Consider the following 16,448-nt stretch of genomic DNA (forward strand, 5'->3'; position numbering starts at 1 on the left):
GGTGTATGTGATCTGCAAGGATGAATTAATGTCTCAAATGGTTGAGAGTGCCTTCCACATGGATGAGTGGGCCCAGAATATGCCACGAAAACTTCCCCAGACCTTAACCCTTCCATCACTACCTTGTGTTCTTCCAGCAGTGGTTGCAGGGTGTTTGTCTCTGTTTTTTGCATGACTCATCAACTTCCATCCATTCGATGAAGCAGAAAATATGACTCATTGAAGAAGGCCCCCCTTTGCCAATCAGTGGAGATCCAAATTTGATATCTGCTCGAAAATTTAAGCCTTTTCTGTGATGCAACTTCATTAGCAGAGGAGCAGTGACCATCCTTCTGCTTCAGAGCCCCATACACAGAGTTCACTGAACCTTTTTTTTTATTTAGGCACACATCTAATAGCCCCTGGTTCATTTTGGCAGTGATCTGCTCCACTGAGAGTGTTGGTCCACCCTCATGCACCTTCATAGCGGATGTTCACCCTAACATTAATGGCATGTGGTGCTCTGCAGTTTCCCAGTCCATTATTCACAAAGGTGCCAATTATTCACTCACAATACACTTTCACCACAGCAGCACAAGAACAGTTCACAAACGCGCAGTGTCAGAAATACTGTCGCCCTTTGCCAAAAAGGCAAAAAGCATCCCCTTTTGCAACTCTGATAAATCGTCCATTTTACTTTATGAGCTACGTGCTGGCAACATTGAAAGAAGGAAGTAGTCATAATAATGTGACTGGTTTGTATATAACCGGATTACCCCTTTTAAAGGGGTTCTCTGGGAATTAAGAAAATGAAAATACTTAAATATTACTTTATTATAAATATATTCTCAAATACTTTTCATTATTTATAATGGCTAGTTTTCCCTGGGGAGCAATTATCAGGGGAAACAAAATGGCCACTGTCCCATTAGTTCGCACAAAACCTGTCCTGATCACACATGAGAACAAGCTACTTTACAACACTGAGGTAAAGAGCTGCCTCCTTATCCTCCTCTTCCTCTCTGCTTGTCAGGGATTATGATCCTGAATACAGATAAGAACTTTAGCTGAATATCTGGGGAATTTAGTTCATGAGGACAGGCTGTGGTAATGGAGACTGTAAACAAGTGCTGCTGCTCATTATCCACACCTCACCCTCCTCTCATGTCTCCTCATCATCTCCATTCCCACAGAGATTCACCTGTATTTAGGATCATGATTCCTGACAAGCAGAGCAGAAAGGAGGATTAGGCAGCACTATAGCTCATTATGGTGAAGTAACTTGTCCTCTTGTGTGATTGGGACAGGTTTTGTGTGAACTGATAGAACGGAGGCCATTTTATTTCTCCTAATGAACCATTATAACTAATGAAATGTATTTGGGAATATATTTATAATAAAGCAATATGTAAGTATTTTAATTTTCTGAAATTCCTGGAGAACCCCTTTTAACCTCTTGGGGACATATGACGTACCGGTACGTCATGATGTCCTGGTACTTAAGAACACATGGCGTGTGGTCATGTTCATCACTGTCATCTTATTGGAAAGCAATACTACATCTGGTGAACAAAGTATATAGTGCTAGTTTTAAGTTGGATCCCAAACTGTGTGTATTAGGCCTGGTACCAGATAATAATTTACAGTCTGTTATAACTACTGGAATAGGTAGAATGTTATATCAAGCTAGGAAAACATTGGCAGCAAAGTGGATCCAGCCCATACCTCCTGATATATCAGAATATGTTGCTAGATTAAATATTGTGATTCGTCTAGAAAGAGGAGTATATCAAAAAAGGAAGTGTCTGTCCAAATTCGAAGCAATCTGGGGCAGCTGGATTGATAATTCTGGGTGCTGTAGCTCCTGGCTGGCACTTACAAGGACTTTTTCTATGACAAGGTGAATGCAGTGAGAATGGATGATATATATAGAATATTGGATGGTGGTAGGTGTGTGGGGCATTTATAGAAGCCTGATAGTGAGGGGGTTACCTGGAACTAGAATGTGGCTGTATGGGAAGATTGATGATGGACTAGGATGTTATATGGAACATCGCTGATTGGAATTAGATGATGGTAGATGGCTTATTTAAGAGTAATGTGGTGCCGACACCCCGAGAGTGATGACTAAGGAAGATGTTTTAGGAGTGTGTCCTGCCTTAAAGGGATTAGGGAGGGGGGGGGGGGGGGGGAGGGGTTTTTTTGTTTAGGATGGATAATTGTACTCACATTGAAGATACTTTTGATACCAGAGGCTATATGTGGATTTATGCCATGTCCTATGTAGATATGTGTAATAGAATGTATATATTATATACTATATATGACAGATAATGTATACATCTGTGGTCTACAAAATATCATGTTAATGTGATAAAATAAGACTGGAAAATGTTAATAAAGAAATATCTGATTTAAAAAAGAACACATGGCGTACCGGTACGTCATGTGTAGTTCCGATCACCGCCGCGTGGCGGGCTGTGATCGGAACTGGGTGCCTGCTGAAATCAATCAGCAGGCACCCTGGGACAATGCGCACCCCCCGTATCGGCGGTTTGCGGCGTTTACAGGTCGTTGCAGCGGGGATCGGCTGTGCCATCGGGTCCCCGTGCTGCTGTAATGGGGACCCGATGGCATGGAAGGCAGGGCAATGCCTTCCTTGGGCATCGGCCCTGCCTTCCGGTGTAGAGCCTGTGAGATCCAGCCCCCTGGATCTCACAGGCAGGAAGCTGTATGAGTACAGAAGTATTGGAATGCATTGTAAAGGGGATTAGACGCCCAAAAGTTGAAGTCCCAAAGTGGGACAAAAAATAAAGTGAAAAAATAAAGTTTTCCCCCAAAAAAATTAAGTTTCAAGTAAAAAAACAAAAAAAAAAAGAGGTATTGCCGCGTCCGTATCGACCGGCTCTATAAACATATCACATGACCTAACCCCTCAGATGAACACCGTAAAAAAATAAAAACTGTGCTAAATAAACCATATTTTTTTTTGTCACCTTACACCACTAAAAGTACAACAGCAAGCGATCAAAAAGGCGTATGCCCACCAAAATAGTACCAATCTAACTGTCGCCTCATCCCGCAAAAAATGAGCCCCTACCTAAGACAATCGCCCAAAAAATAAACTATGGCTCAGAATATGGAGACACTAAAACATAATTTTTTTTATTTTTTAAAGCGGTTATTGTGTAAAACTAAAGTAAATTTTAAAAAAAGTATACATATTAGGTATCGCCGTGTCCATAATAACCTGCTCTTTAAAAATATGACATGACCTAACCCCTCAGGTGAACACCCGTACATCACAAAAAGTGTAATAGCAAGCGATCAAAAAGTCATACGCACCCCAAAATAGTGCCAATCAAACAGTCATCTCATCCCGCAAAAATCATACCCTACCCAAGACAATCGCCCAAAAACTGAAAAAACTATGTCTCTCAGACTATGGAGACACTAAAACATGATTTTATTTTTTTTTTGTTAAAAAATGAAATCTTTGTGTAAAACTTACATAAATTAAATAAAGTATACATATTAGGTATCGCCACGTCCGTGACAACCTTCTCTAGAAAAATACCACATGATCTAACCTGTCAGACTATTGTTGTAAATAACAAAAAATAAAAACTGTGCCAAAACAGCTATTTATTGTTACCTTGCCTCACAAAAAGTGTAATATAGAGCAACCAAAAATCATATGTAACAAAGTAACAGAAATATAGTGGCAAATATGGGGGAACTGCTCAAACCCCAAACACTGTAGCGTGTTTTTCATTGGACATGTGGACTGCAGCAAACGACCATCCCCAGCAAAAAAATGCGTACAATGGAGGATGCCGGTGCGGTCCACATGCACCACAAAGGCATCCTACACAAAATGGAGCATTGTGCGGATGAAAATATAATTATATAAATCACAGAAAAAAAAATGCACCAAACGGATATGCCACTGACTATACTAGCTAGTCATACAAGCAGATATTAAAAGCTGAGACTTTTGCCAATATATTCCTGTCAGGAACATATAGGAGCCCATCATGCACCACGTCACGGTCTCTCAGCATGGCAAGGGTCCTACCACTACGCTAACTATGGTGTGAACACGGTCTGAAGGTGATGAAATCCAGCTCATAGCCAAGCTTCCACACAACCGCATAGCAGGACAACTAATGCAATGTGAACAAAGCAAGACTGTAAGCCACACCCATATCAGACCATGTGATGGAGGTTACCAGGTGCAAAAGAGTGTTTAAATGCCAGGTAAAGGCACATTCAATACATATAAAACAAAATCACAGAAATATAGTGGCAAATATAGGGTCTGATATGGGTGTGGCTTACAGTCTGGCTTTGTTCACATTGCATTAGTTGTCCTGCTAGGCGGTTGTGTGGAAGCTTGGCCTTCAGACCGTGTTCACACCATAGTTAGCGTAGTGGTAGGACCCTTGCCATGCTGAGACCGTGACGTGGTGCATGATGGGCTCCTATATGTTCCTGACAGGAATACATTGGCAAAAGTCTCAGCTTTTAATATCTGCTTGTATGACTAGCTAGTATAGTCAGTGGCATATCTGTTTGGTGCATTTTTTTCTGTGATTCAAAAATCATATGTACCCTAAAATAGTACCAACAAAACTGCCACCCTATCCCGTAGTTTCTAAAATGGGGTCACTTTTTTGGAGTTTCTACTCTAGGGGTGCATCAGGGGGGCTTGAAATGGGACATGGTGTCAAAAAAAACTGTCCAGCAAAATCTGCCTTCAAAAACCGTATGGCATTCCTTTCCTTCTGTGCCCTGCCGTGTGCCCGTACAGCAATTTACGACCACATATGGGGTGTTTCTGTAAACTACAGAATCGGGGCCATAAATATTGAGTTTTGTTTGGCTGTTAAGCTTTGCTTTGTAACTGGAAAAAAAAATATTAAAATGGAAAATCTTCCGAAAAAGTGAATACCTTGAGGGGTGTAGTTTCTGGAATGGGGTCATTTTTGGGTGGTTTCTATTATGTAAGCCTCATAAAGTGACTTCAGACCTGAACTGGTCCTTTTAAAAAGTGGGTTTTTGAACATTTCTGAAAAATTTCAAGATTTGCTTCTAAACTTCTAAGCCTTGTAACGTCCCCAAAAAATAAAATGTCATTCCCAAAATGATAACGTGAAGTAGACATATGGGGAAGTAATAACTATTTTTGGAGGTATTACGATGTATTATAGAAGTAGAGAAATTGAAACTTGGAAATTTTGCAAATTTTTCCAAATTTTGGGTAAATTTGGTATTTTTTTTTATAAATAAAAAAGATTTTTTTTTTTACTCCATTTTACCAGTGTCATGAAGTACAATATGTGACGAAAAAACAATCTCAGAATGGCCTGGATAAGTCGAAGCGTTTTAAAGTTATCACCACATAAAGTGACTCTGGTCAGATTTGCAAAAAATGGCCTGGTCTTTAAGGTGAAAATTAGCCCGGTCCTTATGGGGTTAAAAATAGTATATACAGCTTCAGCCCATATAACTGTCCCCAGTCTGTGCCATCTGTTGTCCTTCAAACACAGTAGGTAATACTCCACCAGTTGAGTGGAAGTGTCACAAAGTCTATTGATGAGGTATCTATGAGAGCAGGAAGAATGACGTCTGCCATTTTGATCATTTTATGTCAACCTATTTTTCATTGAGCTTCCTTTTTATACTTTCCTAGGCATACATCAAAATCTACCAAGGAGAGGAGCTTCCCCACCCCAAGTCTATGCTGCAGGTATGAATCTAAAAGTGTTTTTCTCTTCGTGGGGGGGTTGTGTTAGGGGGAAGGGAGACAGTGTGGGGAGATATACTAATGCGAGTCTTTGCGTAAAGTCTGTTGGTGCAGAATGTGCCAAATTTATTAAAAGGCACAGGCCACTTAATAAATTTGGCGCATTTCCAGGCAGACCATGCACCAGGCTTTCAAATCTACACTAGCTATGAGCTGGTGTAGGTTTGAACTATTTACGTCAGTTTCTGGCGTAAATTATATTAAATCTGGCGGGCTGTGGCAGGATATGCCCTCTGCTAAGCCCCACCCACTTTTCTTCACTTTTTAGAAAGTGACAAGACAAGTGAGAAGTTGCAAATTATTGCACAATTATATTGTGCGCCATAATTTGCAACTTTTTCACACCACAATAGTGTAAACATGTAGGTTAATGTCCCTCACATCACTTGAAAATTGACTTTTTTTTTTTTTTTCCTGTAGGCAACGGCAGAAGCCAATAACCTTGCAGCTGTTGCTGGAGCTAAAGACACATACAGCAAACACATGGAGCAGGTAAGAGACAGTGTAGCAAGCGACTGTATACAGCTTCTCTGCATCTGTCCAGAATGTCATCTATGACTTAGAAATGGAGATGAAGTGTTCATAATGGTTCGGTCCAGTAATTCATCTGACTTTGTATAGAAGAATTATTCTGATTTGATCATTCATCTTTATGGAAAGACCCCTATTAAGTGAAATAACAAGGCTGCCTAGCAAGCATTTCTGCTTATAAATGTGCACATGTTCCTAGACTTCTGGTTGAATAGAGCACAGGTCGTTCACAGTAAATCTTGGCTAGGCTCGAAGCTTCAGACTGCCAGTGTTAATCACATCTGTGACAAGGTCCAGGACTCCATTCATTTAAAGGGTTATTCCCACCTTGGACATATCTACAGGCTATGCCATAAATGTCTTATAGATGCAGGCACCACCTCTTTGATGGAGAAGAATCCTGACATTTTTATGTGTCTAGCTGTGGTAATGACTGCATAGTGTTTTAAAGGGGTTGTCTGAGTTATGAAAAAAAAAAAAATTAGATATATTCACTGTAAATCTGATGAATAACTAAGCTAAGCAAGTTTTAGGCAAAAAAATATTTTCCCTGGTTCTCTTCTGGCCCTTTGTTTACCTGCAATAACAACATTCTCTGCCGCTCCCCTGCTCTGCAAAGGGAGTGAATACAAGTGCTGCCCTGAATGACATGTCTGCCTGCTGGGAGACTTGGCAGCATGTTGTATGTGTAGGACTACAAGTCCCAGCTGTACAATGACACTGCTGATACACACATGATCTTCTCCCTACCTGTTCTTGTCCAATGCTCTGCAGAACTCCTCTGTCAGCTCCTGTGCCCAGCATTTGTCTCCTCACTGCCTGCAGCTACTCAGTAAAGCCTTCAGCTCTGAGTCTGTGCTACTGAAGGGGTTAAAGTTTTTCATGAAATAATCCAGGGAGAGAGCCGACAGCAGTGCAGCGGGAGTGGCCAGCACGGTGAGGTCTCGTGTACAGACACAGACCTGCTCTCTCGGGCTTGTGCATGAAACCTCATCAGAGCAGAGAGAGAAGCTGACATCACAGGTCATGTGACCCTCAGTGAAATCAGCAACTGAAGATGCAATAAGTGCATGGTAAAGCTGTTACATTTGATTAGTTAGAAACCTACAAAGAACAAAATAAATAACTAACTGACAACCCCTTTAATGTAATATTCTCTCCAACAGATATGTGGAGGAGACAAGCCATACATTGCCCCGGCGGACCTTGAAAGAAAGCACTTGGATGTGAAGGAAAGCTGTATCAAGCAGTTCCGCTCAGTGAAGAAGATGGGCGGAGAGGAGTTCTGCCACCGATACCAGGAACAGCTGGAGGCAGAGATAGATGAAACCTATGCAAACTTCATGAAACACAATGATGGCAAAAATATCTTCTTTGCTGCTCGCACTCCTGCCACCTTGTTTGCCGTTATGTTTGCCATGTACATTATCTCAGGGCTGACTGGTTTCATTGGCCTGAACTCTATAGCAAACATTTGTAACCTGATCATGGGATTAGCACTACTGTCCTTCTGCACCTGGGCTTATGTGAAGTACTCTGGAGAGTTTCGGGATTTAGGAACCTTAATAGATCAATTTGCTGAAATAATTTGGGAACAGGTTGGTATCTCCAGTCATGTTTCTTTGTGTAGTTAGTTCTGTTCCTAGAACATGAGGTAGGTCATTTGCCTCTTGTAGTTGGGAATCTGCTTAAATATCTTTAGTTAAAGGGGTATTTTGGTTCTATTACGTTATTCCCTATCCACAGGATAGGGGATAACTATTAGATCGGTGGAGTGTCCTACCCTTGGGACCCCCAGTGATCACAAGAATTTGGGCACCGTACCCATCTGCAGCCCCCTAAAATGAACAGAGTGGCCGGTCGTGCATGTGCATGGCTGCTCTATTCCCAGCAGTAGGACCTCCACCAATCTAATAGTTATCCCCCATCCAGTGGATATGGGATAACTTAATGTAACCGCAATGCTCCTTTAAAGGGGTTGTGCAAAGCTTTCAAACTACCCCTAGGAGAGGGGATTACTAACTGGTCGGTGGTGGTCTGACCGCTGAGATCCCCACCAATCCCGAGAACGGGGCTTCTATTTCCCTATCCTGACTGAGCGGCAGGCTGCTCCATGCATTCTCTACTGGACTGCCAGAGAGTGAGTACAGTGCTCTATCTCCGGTGGTCCCATAGGGAATAAATGGAGCAGGGGACGCGTGCTTGGTCGGCTGCTCCATCAAGATGAGGGGCAACAGTGGGAGTCCCAGCAGTTGTTGTCCACCAATCAGTTATCACCTTTCCTGTGGATAGGGGAAAACTAAAAACTTGGCACAACTTTTTTAAGATGGTGTTTGGAAGGCAGCCAACTCCTGTTACCACCATAATAAGCATGGACATTATATGGGAGAAGACCTGTCGCCACAAAATGCATGTTATAGAGCAGGAGGAGCTGAGCTAATTGATTATATGGTTTTTATGCGAAAAGATTCTGTATAAATTGTAATTTATACACTTACAGCTTTTTTTTTTCTGAACATAAAACAACCCCAGTGAATAGCTATGAGTGACTTGACAGCAATCTCTGTATGCACACTTATTAGTGATTGATAACTTTCACTATAGAACACCTCCCCTGTGTACAAATGAAGTCAGAGCAGAGAAATAAATGTATAAATTACATAAAACTATATATCAATCTGCTCTGCTCCTCCTGTGCTATACCATGATGCCTGCAGATTGCACTGCATTATGTGGTGACAGGTCCTCTTTAAGTAACACCTGGCATTTTGTTCTTCAGAATATCCATGCAGTTGATATTGCACTTTATTCTACCCTCTGCTAGTCACTAATAAAACAGTGTCTTGAGATCCAGAGAAGCTGACTAGCTGTTTAAAGTAACATTATTGCCATCTAGTGATGAATCCTGCTCCTATTAGTTGTGACGTTACAATACACCTCACTTCTTGATCATTTTGTTCCGTGTTGTAATTTCACATCTGAATATATTTCAATATACAGGGTAGCCCACGAAAAGTAGCCAGTCTCCAACGATAGTATGACAAGATGAACGAGCAATGGACTGATTTTTATTTTTTTATTTAATTTTTTTCAATTTAAAGAGGACCTTTCACTACAATAAAAAATCTAAACTAAGCATACAGACATGGAGAGCGGCGCCCAGGGATCTCCCTGCACTTACTATTATCCCTGGGCGCCGCTCTCCATGTCTGTATGCTTAGTTTAGATTTTTTATTGTAGTGAAAGGTCCTCTTTAAATACCCACAAGTCACAAAAGGTCCTGAAAGTGGTCCCCGTTTACATCTGTGCATTGTTGGGCACGTCGGATTATGTTGGCTGATATTGCCTGCAGCTCTTAAGCAGTGATGTGGCAGAAGAAGAAAAAATTTCCTGTTTTCTCCAACAAGATGGGGCAACATGCCGGAACTTACTGGAACGAGTTCATGAACAGTTTACAGAGCAGTGAACTGTGAGCAAGGGGTTACGGTCACCACGTTCCTCCAACCTCACAAGCCAACATAAACCGATGTGCCCGAAGATGCATAGACCTGAAAGGGGACTACTTTCAGCACTGGAGGCTGGCTAATTTTTCGTGTATTTACATTGAACTTTTTTTTTACTATAAATTATTGTTTTTTTTTTTTTTTACTGAGGACTTATCCTCTGGATAGGTCATCAGTATCTGATCGTGGAGGTTCATACCTGGGACTCCATTTACTTGAATGGGGCGGAGCTGCTTCTAGGCCACGACGTGAGCAATGAACATGACATCAGTGGCTTAGGAAGAGCAGAGAGAAGACTGCAGTGCTCACAGGAGCGTCAGTGCCTTCTCAAACAGCTGATCGGCGGGGGTTCCGGGTGTCGGACCCCCACTGATCAGATACTGATGACCTATCCTGAGGATAAGTCATCAGTAAAAAAACAAAAAAAACAGAAAACCCCTTTAATTTTAAGTACAGAATAATACAAGTATTCAGAGAATCTGTGTAGTCCTACATTATGTCACTCTGTATAAAGAAAAAAATTGTATACAGTCATGTCTAAGGCTAGACACCTGAGCGAGTTCAGTGTGATAAACTTGCTGCAGTGTGAGATCCCGTTCTGACCTCTGCTCCTCGGACAGGATCGCACTGCAATGATTTATAATGCTGTGTGTCCCTGTGAAAGCTAGAATCTATTGAAATACAGTGACAGCATTATGTCTCTCTTGTCGAATCTTAAACACTCTTGAAATTTGCTTAAAGGGGTTGTCTGGAACAGTTATAGCATGTTGGTAGGATATTCGATAAAGGTCAGCTAGGTGCAGGTCCCACCATGAAATTTCTTCAGAACTGGCCCCTAAAGTGGAGAGCAAGCGCGAACCCCCTTTTCTTCACCGCTATGGTACTTCTGAAAAGCCAAGCCATTTTCATAAGACCCATAGCGGCAGAGAGGATGCTATACTTGCACAGTGTGCTGTCTGTTGACTTTGGGTGGGGCCCTGTTCTGATTATAGGTGCAGGTCCCAGAGATGGAACCCACATCCTTCTGGAATTTAAGGCATATCCTAGCAATGTACAATAAATGTTGGTACAATCCCTTTGAACAAATTCTTGTCTGTTCGAAACCTGGCTTAATGGTTAGACTGCAAAAAATCTGTGTAATGGTCAATTTGCAACCGCTGTGTATGACTCGCTTTAAGGCCTCAAGCACCTGACCGTATATATTTTGCAGTTTGCAGATCCTCAAATTTCAGATACTGGCCATGTGCATCCCAAACGTTCCTCAGTCCTTATTATAGAAATGTATATTCTTGTTCACAAAACAGACAAGAATTGGACCTGTTCTATAATTTGCGGAATGGCCGCAAGAATTCAGACAGCACACGTATGACATCCGTGTGCTGTACGCATCTTTTGCAGCCCCATAGAAATGAATGGGTTTTCTTCTGAACTGCAAAAAACAGAGACCAAAAATATGGTCGCGTGCATGAGGCTTTAAAAGGGTTGTTTCACTTCAGCAAATGGCATTTATCATGTAGAGAAAGTTAATACAAGGCACTTACTAATGTATAGTGATTGTCCATATTCATTGACCCTGCAATTCATCGGCGGTGGTTGTGCTTGCAGACTATATATAAAAAAGCGCCAGTCTATACATGCTCCCATGGTCCTGACCACCGAGAGGCCAGCACTTTTTCCTATAGTGTGCAAGCACTGTCACCGCTGATGGACTCTAGGGTGGTGGTAACCATGGTTACGAGCAGTGTATAATCTGATGGAAAAGGAAGCAATATGGACAATCACAATACATTAGTAAATGCCTTGTAATAACTTTATCTACATGATAAATGCTACTTGCTGCAATGACACAACCCCTTTAATACTATTTTTCACCCTTTTCATGAATAAAGTTTACTTAGATTGCACTTAAAATTCCAGTATTAACTGGGCTCTAGAACAGTGCCTCGTTAAAACCAAAGAGGACTGATCTGGGAATGGCATGGTGCCCTGCACTGCTGCTCTCCATATACTACCGAACAACCACTGCCTTTAGGAGGGTATTCAGAACCCCTCTTGCAGGCAGTCTCTAATAACCACTTGGTTCTTCAAATTAGAGGGATTGTGCAAGAATGGGGGTGTTTTTGCAACACCCACAAACACACAATTGGCCGTACCTGTAAAGGGATGCTTACTTACCTGCTTCCCAGTGCTGGCTCCCCACTCATTCTCCTCCCGGCCTGCGATGCTCTGCTGGGCTTCCTCGATGAAAACATCTAGTTTGACGCCGCCTTCAGCCAATCACTGGCTGCGGCAGTGACTGCCTCCCACTACGAAATGACAAATGGTCACATGACGCAAGGAGATCCGGTCTCAGCCGCCGCCAGTGATTTTCTGCAGGCAGCATTAAACTAATGTTTTCATCGATGGAGCCCAGCAGAGCATCGCAGGCCGGGAGGAGAATGAGTCGGGAGCCAGTGCTGGGAAGCAGATAAGTAAGCTTCCTTTACAGGACCAGTAAAGTGGTGGGGGGTTGCCAAAGCCCCTTTAAGGACATGACGGCTCCTTCTCTCATTCTGCCATGTTAATCAGATTTTTATAAAAACTCTGTGGCCTCTGACCAACCAGATATGCCCACTCTCTCTCAGGGAGACGCTGAAGATGTGTAACAATGGGGCACAGAATATGAGTGTGATATGTATAGGGCCAAGTTTAGAGGTGGTGTAATTGCAAAGGGAACTCAGTGAACATTTCCATCACAGAATGGTTCAGTGGAGCCCACAGGAGGATGTCCACGAAATGGAATAGTGTGAGGATTAAAGGCGATTCGCTCATCCCTAGTTCTAACGTTTCACCTCACCCATTTAACTTTCTTCTTAACTACAACTCTTAACATCCTGTGACTGACTTCTATCTCTCTGTTTCTCTGCTGCACAGAGGAGTCCTCGGAAGGTGAGGTGCAGTCATATATATCTCCTCGCATGAGCCACAATTCAGGAATGAAATGCATAACTGTATCGGCCATGTTACAAAATGGCTTCTCTTGAATCAAGGTGGGGGACATGTAGCCAAATTTATGTCTTCACATCTTGTATGGCCCCTGAGTAAAGGGTAACTCCACAAGAATGCTGCAGTACCATAATAGCTTTTGGTCTGTGACCCTTCGTAATTTTAGGTCACTAAAGGCCAAATTGTAATTCTGCCTGTGGCGATGATAACGTCTACTGAAAAGTTACCTGTACAGAACAGGAAATCATGACCTATTATTAGGCCTAGTGGCCAGTGTGAAAATAACAGTATTAAATGACATGGGGGGGCACCAAAACTTTTTTTTTTAAAAAAAAAAAAAAAAAAAAAAAAGGATTAACCTAAAAAACACAATTTAAACAATAGGTAATCTTCTAATGACCTATTCCCTTTAACTGTCCACTACAGTTTTTCTGAACTTACAATGTCATAGATCCTAGAACATCATGGTTCAGCTCAACCGGACTGGAGATTTTGATTGATAAATCTGGCCACAAATTAACCCCAAAAAATCAGCATACATGAAATTTCCTTTCTGTATGTAACATGGCTGATTATGAGGTAGACCTCATGATTTTCGGTGACCTATGACCAATGTAAAAAAAATAAAAATAAAAACTTGGACAGCCACGTATGGGCTACACAACGATTGGAACCTCCTTACTAGACTGAATTGTGCCTCATGCTTTATTCCTAACCATCTCTCCCCCTCCCAATGATCTGATACCTAACTAACCACTTCATGTTCTAGGTCTTTTCCAAACTCTATGAAGTGTGTAAACGTCGGCTGCCCCGCCGGGCGTTACCCTCTACACAAAGACACCGAAGGTCTTCGAACAATAACAAGAAGAAAAACTAAAGCGTACTCTTTCCTTTGCTTCTCTCAAGTATTTGGTTTCTATCACTGGAGCGGTTGGCAGAGCGGATGTAACGGGCATGTGATACCACGGTCTGGTTTCTACATGGCAGGTTCGGGATGCCAGTGGCCCTCCAGCTATTGACGTACATAAATCCGCAGCATGCACCACCACCAGCTGGAGAGCCACCAGCTACCTACCTCTACCATATGGGAACCTCTTCTTAGATATATATACTACTGCTTTTGAGTCATTTTAATTCAGCTACTGAATCCACATGAAGTGTCACATTGTAGGAGCAGTGTTTTTGTTTTGTTTTTCCATGACTTAATTTTTTTTACTTTTTACTTTTTTTTGCATTTGTCTTTTGTATTCAGTTATTTTTTTTACCATTATTTTATTGTTTTCTTTTGTTTGCATCTTTTAATTCTTCAGGTGTTGAAGCCATTGAGTGATACCTTCATGGAGGATAATATAAGACAAACTGTGACAAACTCGATCAAGGCAGGTCTTACAGAGCAAGTGACTCAAGCTTCGCGGCTCAAGACACACTGACAATCCATCACTTGACTGCATCCTTCCCTGTCCTGTGCTTGTTTTGTACAATGAGAACTGTGTAAGATGAATACAAAATAAACCAAAGTTTACAATTACCAGTAAAGGTGTAGTCGGAAGTGGCACATCATATTACAGCCGTCAATCTCTTTCCCTAGCGGACAAACTATACAGTTGTTAGTACAGTCTAGAAGCTGCTTTGCCCCCTCAGTGACAAATACCGGTTGTGGAATGGTCGCCCACTAGCACAGGGGTGCACAACCTTTCGCGTTTTCATCCCAGGTGGTGGTCCTGTCATTTGTTTGGTCCTCTTGCCCAGGACCTTGGCCCACTAATCCTTGGGGCGTTCCGGCTTATAAGGTTGAGCACCACTGGCCTATTTCAGAGGATGAATTTGACATTCTTGGAAATGATGTGTTTCGTAGAATTAAATTATATTTTAAATAATGAATGTAGTGTTCGTTCACAATTTTAATATTTATATTCCGTTATATTAAGAATGTCATCTATGATGGACAGTTACGCTCGAAATAAATGTCGATTCACTGCCTTTTTTCTTTTAAATGTTCCCTTGAGTTCAATGTGTCCATAGAAATGGCTTGTTGTATGGAAGGATTTTTTTTAAACTAAAAATAAATGCCTTTTTTTTTTCTTTTTTTTTATCCGCAAACCTGCCATAACATAGATGCATATCAGGTGTGGGGGGCCCAGTGAGTTGTTGTGTTTTTTTTCTTTTTTTTTTGGCCTTCATGTAAATATTGTATGCTGTTAATTTTATTGGGGGAGGGGGGCACAAGTCCATCCATTAGCATAGGCTACAGCTTTAGAAAGTTGAGATCATCTGTACAGCATTAGTTATTTTCTATAAAAGATCAGATAGGGCATGTATATGATATATAAATAATATAAATACCGATTTTGTATCACGTTTTTTGTAGTCCATGCCAAATCCTGGTTCTGTGGTAGGCTAAGTGGAGTCCCTGCACAGGGACCATTTGTGGCTCTTGTGTGTGAATGCATCAACCAATCTGAAGTTTTGATATATTTGTGATAATTACCTGCCTTGAACACTGCTGTCTCAACCCAATGGGCTGAGGAGAAAATTGAGCATTTTGTTGTGAATCTTTGTCTGTTTAAAATTTAAACAGTTTCCTGTAATTTATTTTCAGTATAATTAAAATCTGTTGTATATATGGCATCAAGCTGTGTGTGGTCCTCTTTATATTATAGGGTGTGTAGGTGGCATTCTGCCACTTAGCAAAAGATATGAGTTGTGTCCATATGTCGAATCAGCAAAGTGTACAGGCGTGTACAATTCAATAGAGAATGGTGTAATTAGCAAATTTGTAACGAAATCCATAACGCAAATCTGCTTTTACCAGTAAACGAAGCGTGAACGAATTTAAAAATGGGAAATTTGCTCATCTCTACTTAGGAGGAACATTGAGGATTTGATAATATCGGATCACGCCCCGGTTTTATTACTTTTGTGTGACCTTATACCAAGAGGTCAGGACTATATCTGGAGATTTCCATCAGAACTCTAAAAATTAGTTCTGCAAGCGGCTTGATGGGTGGTGGGGTAAATATTTACAAGATAATGCGGTTGCAGACAAACCTCAGATGACTTGCAGCAAGGCAGATTGATCTCTTATTTGTAGGGGTTAAAAAGAAGACTCCATGACCAAATTCCAAAACATAGAACAGCCCTTAGGGAGGCATATACAACCTTTAAATCTATCCCCTCTATCATCTGAAGCATCCTGGAAACAAAGGAAACCGGAATATGAAACCTGGTTCCAAAGGGAGAACTTGTGTACCGGTCATATAATGATGCCCAGTTCTAGTAGCAGCGGTCTCCTCCTCCTAGCAAGCAGGCTATTGACAGGTGTGAATGCTTCCCTCCCGACAATCGTATGCTTTATCTGCCCATGTATTGGGGTCTTTGGGAAAAGCCTCTGGCCCTGATGGTTTCACTGGGGAATTTTTTAAAATCCTAAAAACAGATTTACTCCCTGCTGACTACCTCTTATAACACATCTGCAGTGATACCCTATCCCAGTGGTGGGCAAACTTTTTAGTCAACTGAGCCAAATATCAACAAAACCGCGATTGAAATTTCTTTTAAGAGCCAAATTTTTTCCCTGCCCGGGAACTTTCACTACCCTCGTCACTTCCTGTTGTGACGCAGCACGTTCCGACGTTTGGAAG

At 41.6% G+C, this 16,448-nt stretch overlaps 1 protein-coding gene across 2 annotated transcripts in view; it reads left to right on the forward strand.

Moving 5' to 3' along the window:
* Positions 1–14,914, forward strand: part of ATL2 (atlastin GTPase 2) — a 93,051-nt gene extending 78,137 nt beyond the window's left edge. Inside the window, exons 10-14 of one of the 2 annotated variants that reach the window (XM_040429639.1) lie at positions 5,675–5,731; positions 6,209–6,280; positions 7,486–7,917; positions 12,736–12,750; positions 13,577–14,077. In XM_040429639.1, coding sequence (XP_040285573.1) covers positions 5,675–5,731; positions 6,209–6,280; positions 7,486–7,917; positions 12,736–12,750; positions 13,577–13,684 — 684 coding nt within the window. In that variant the 3' untranslated portion in view covers positions 13,685–14,077. Of the gene's footprint in view, positions 1–5,674; positions 5,732–6,208; positions 6,281–7,485; positions 7,918–12,735; positions 12,751–13,576; positions 14,078–14,117 lie in introns of those variants that run through there. The other variant, XM_040429638.1, reaches the window with a different exon arrangement.
* Positions 14,915–16,448: the final 1,534 nt, after the last annotated feature.

Source organism: Bufo bufo, chromosome 4, assembly GCF_905171765.1.
Source record: "Bufo bufo chromosome 4, aBufBuf1.1, whole genome shotgun sequence".
In the NCBI taxonomy this organism is placed as follows: domain Eukaryota; kingdom Metazoa; phylum Chordata; class Amphibia; order Anura; family Bufonidae; genus Bufo; species Bufo bufo.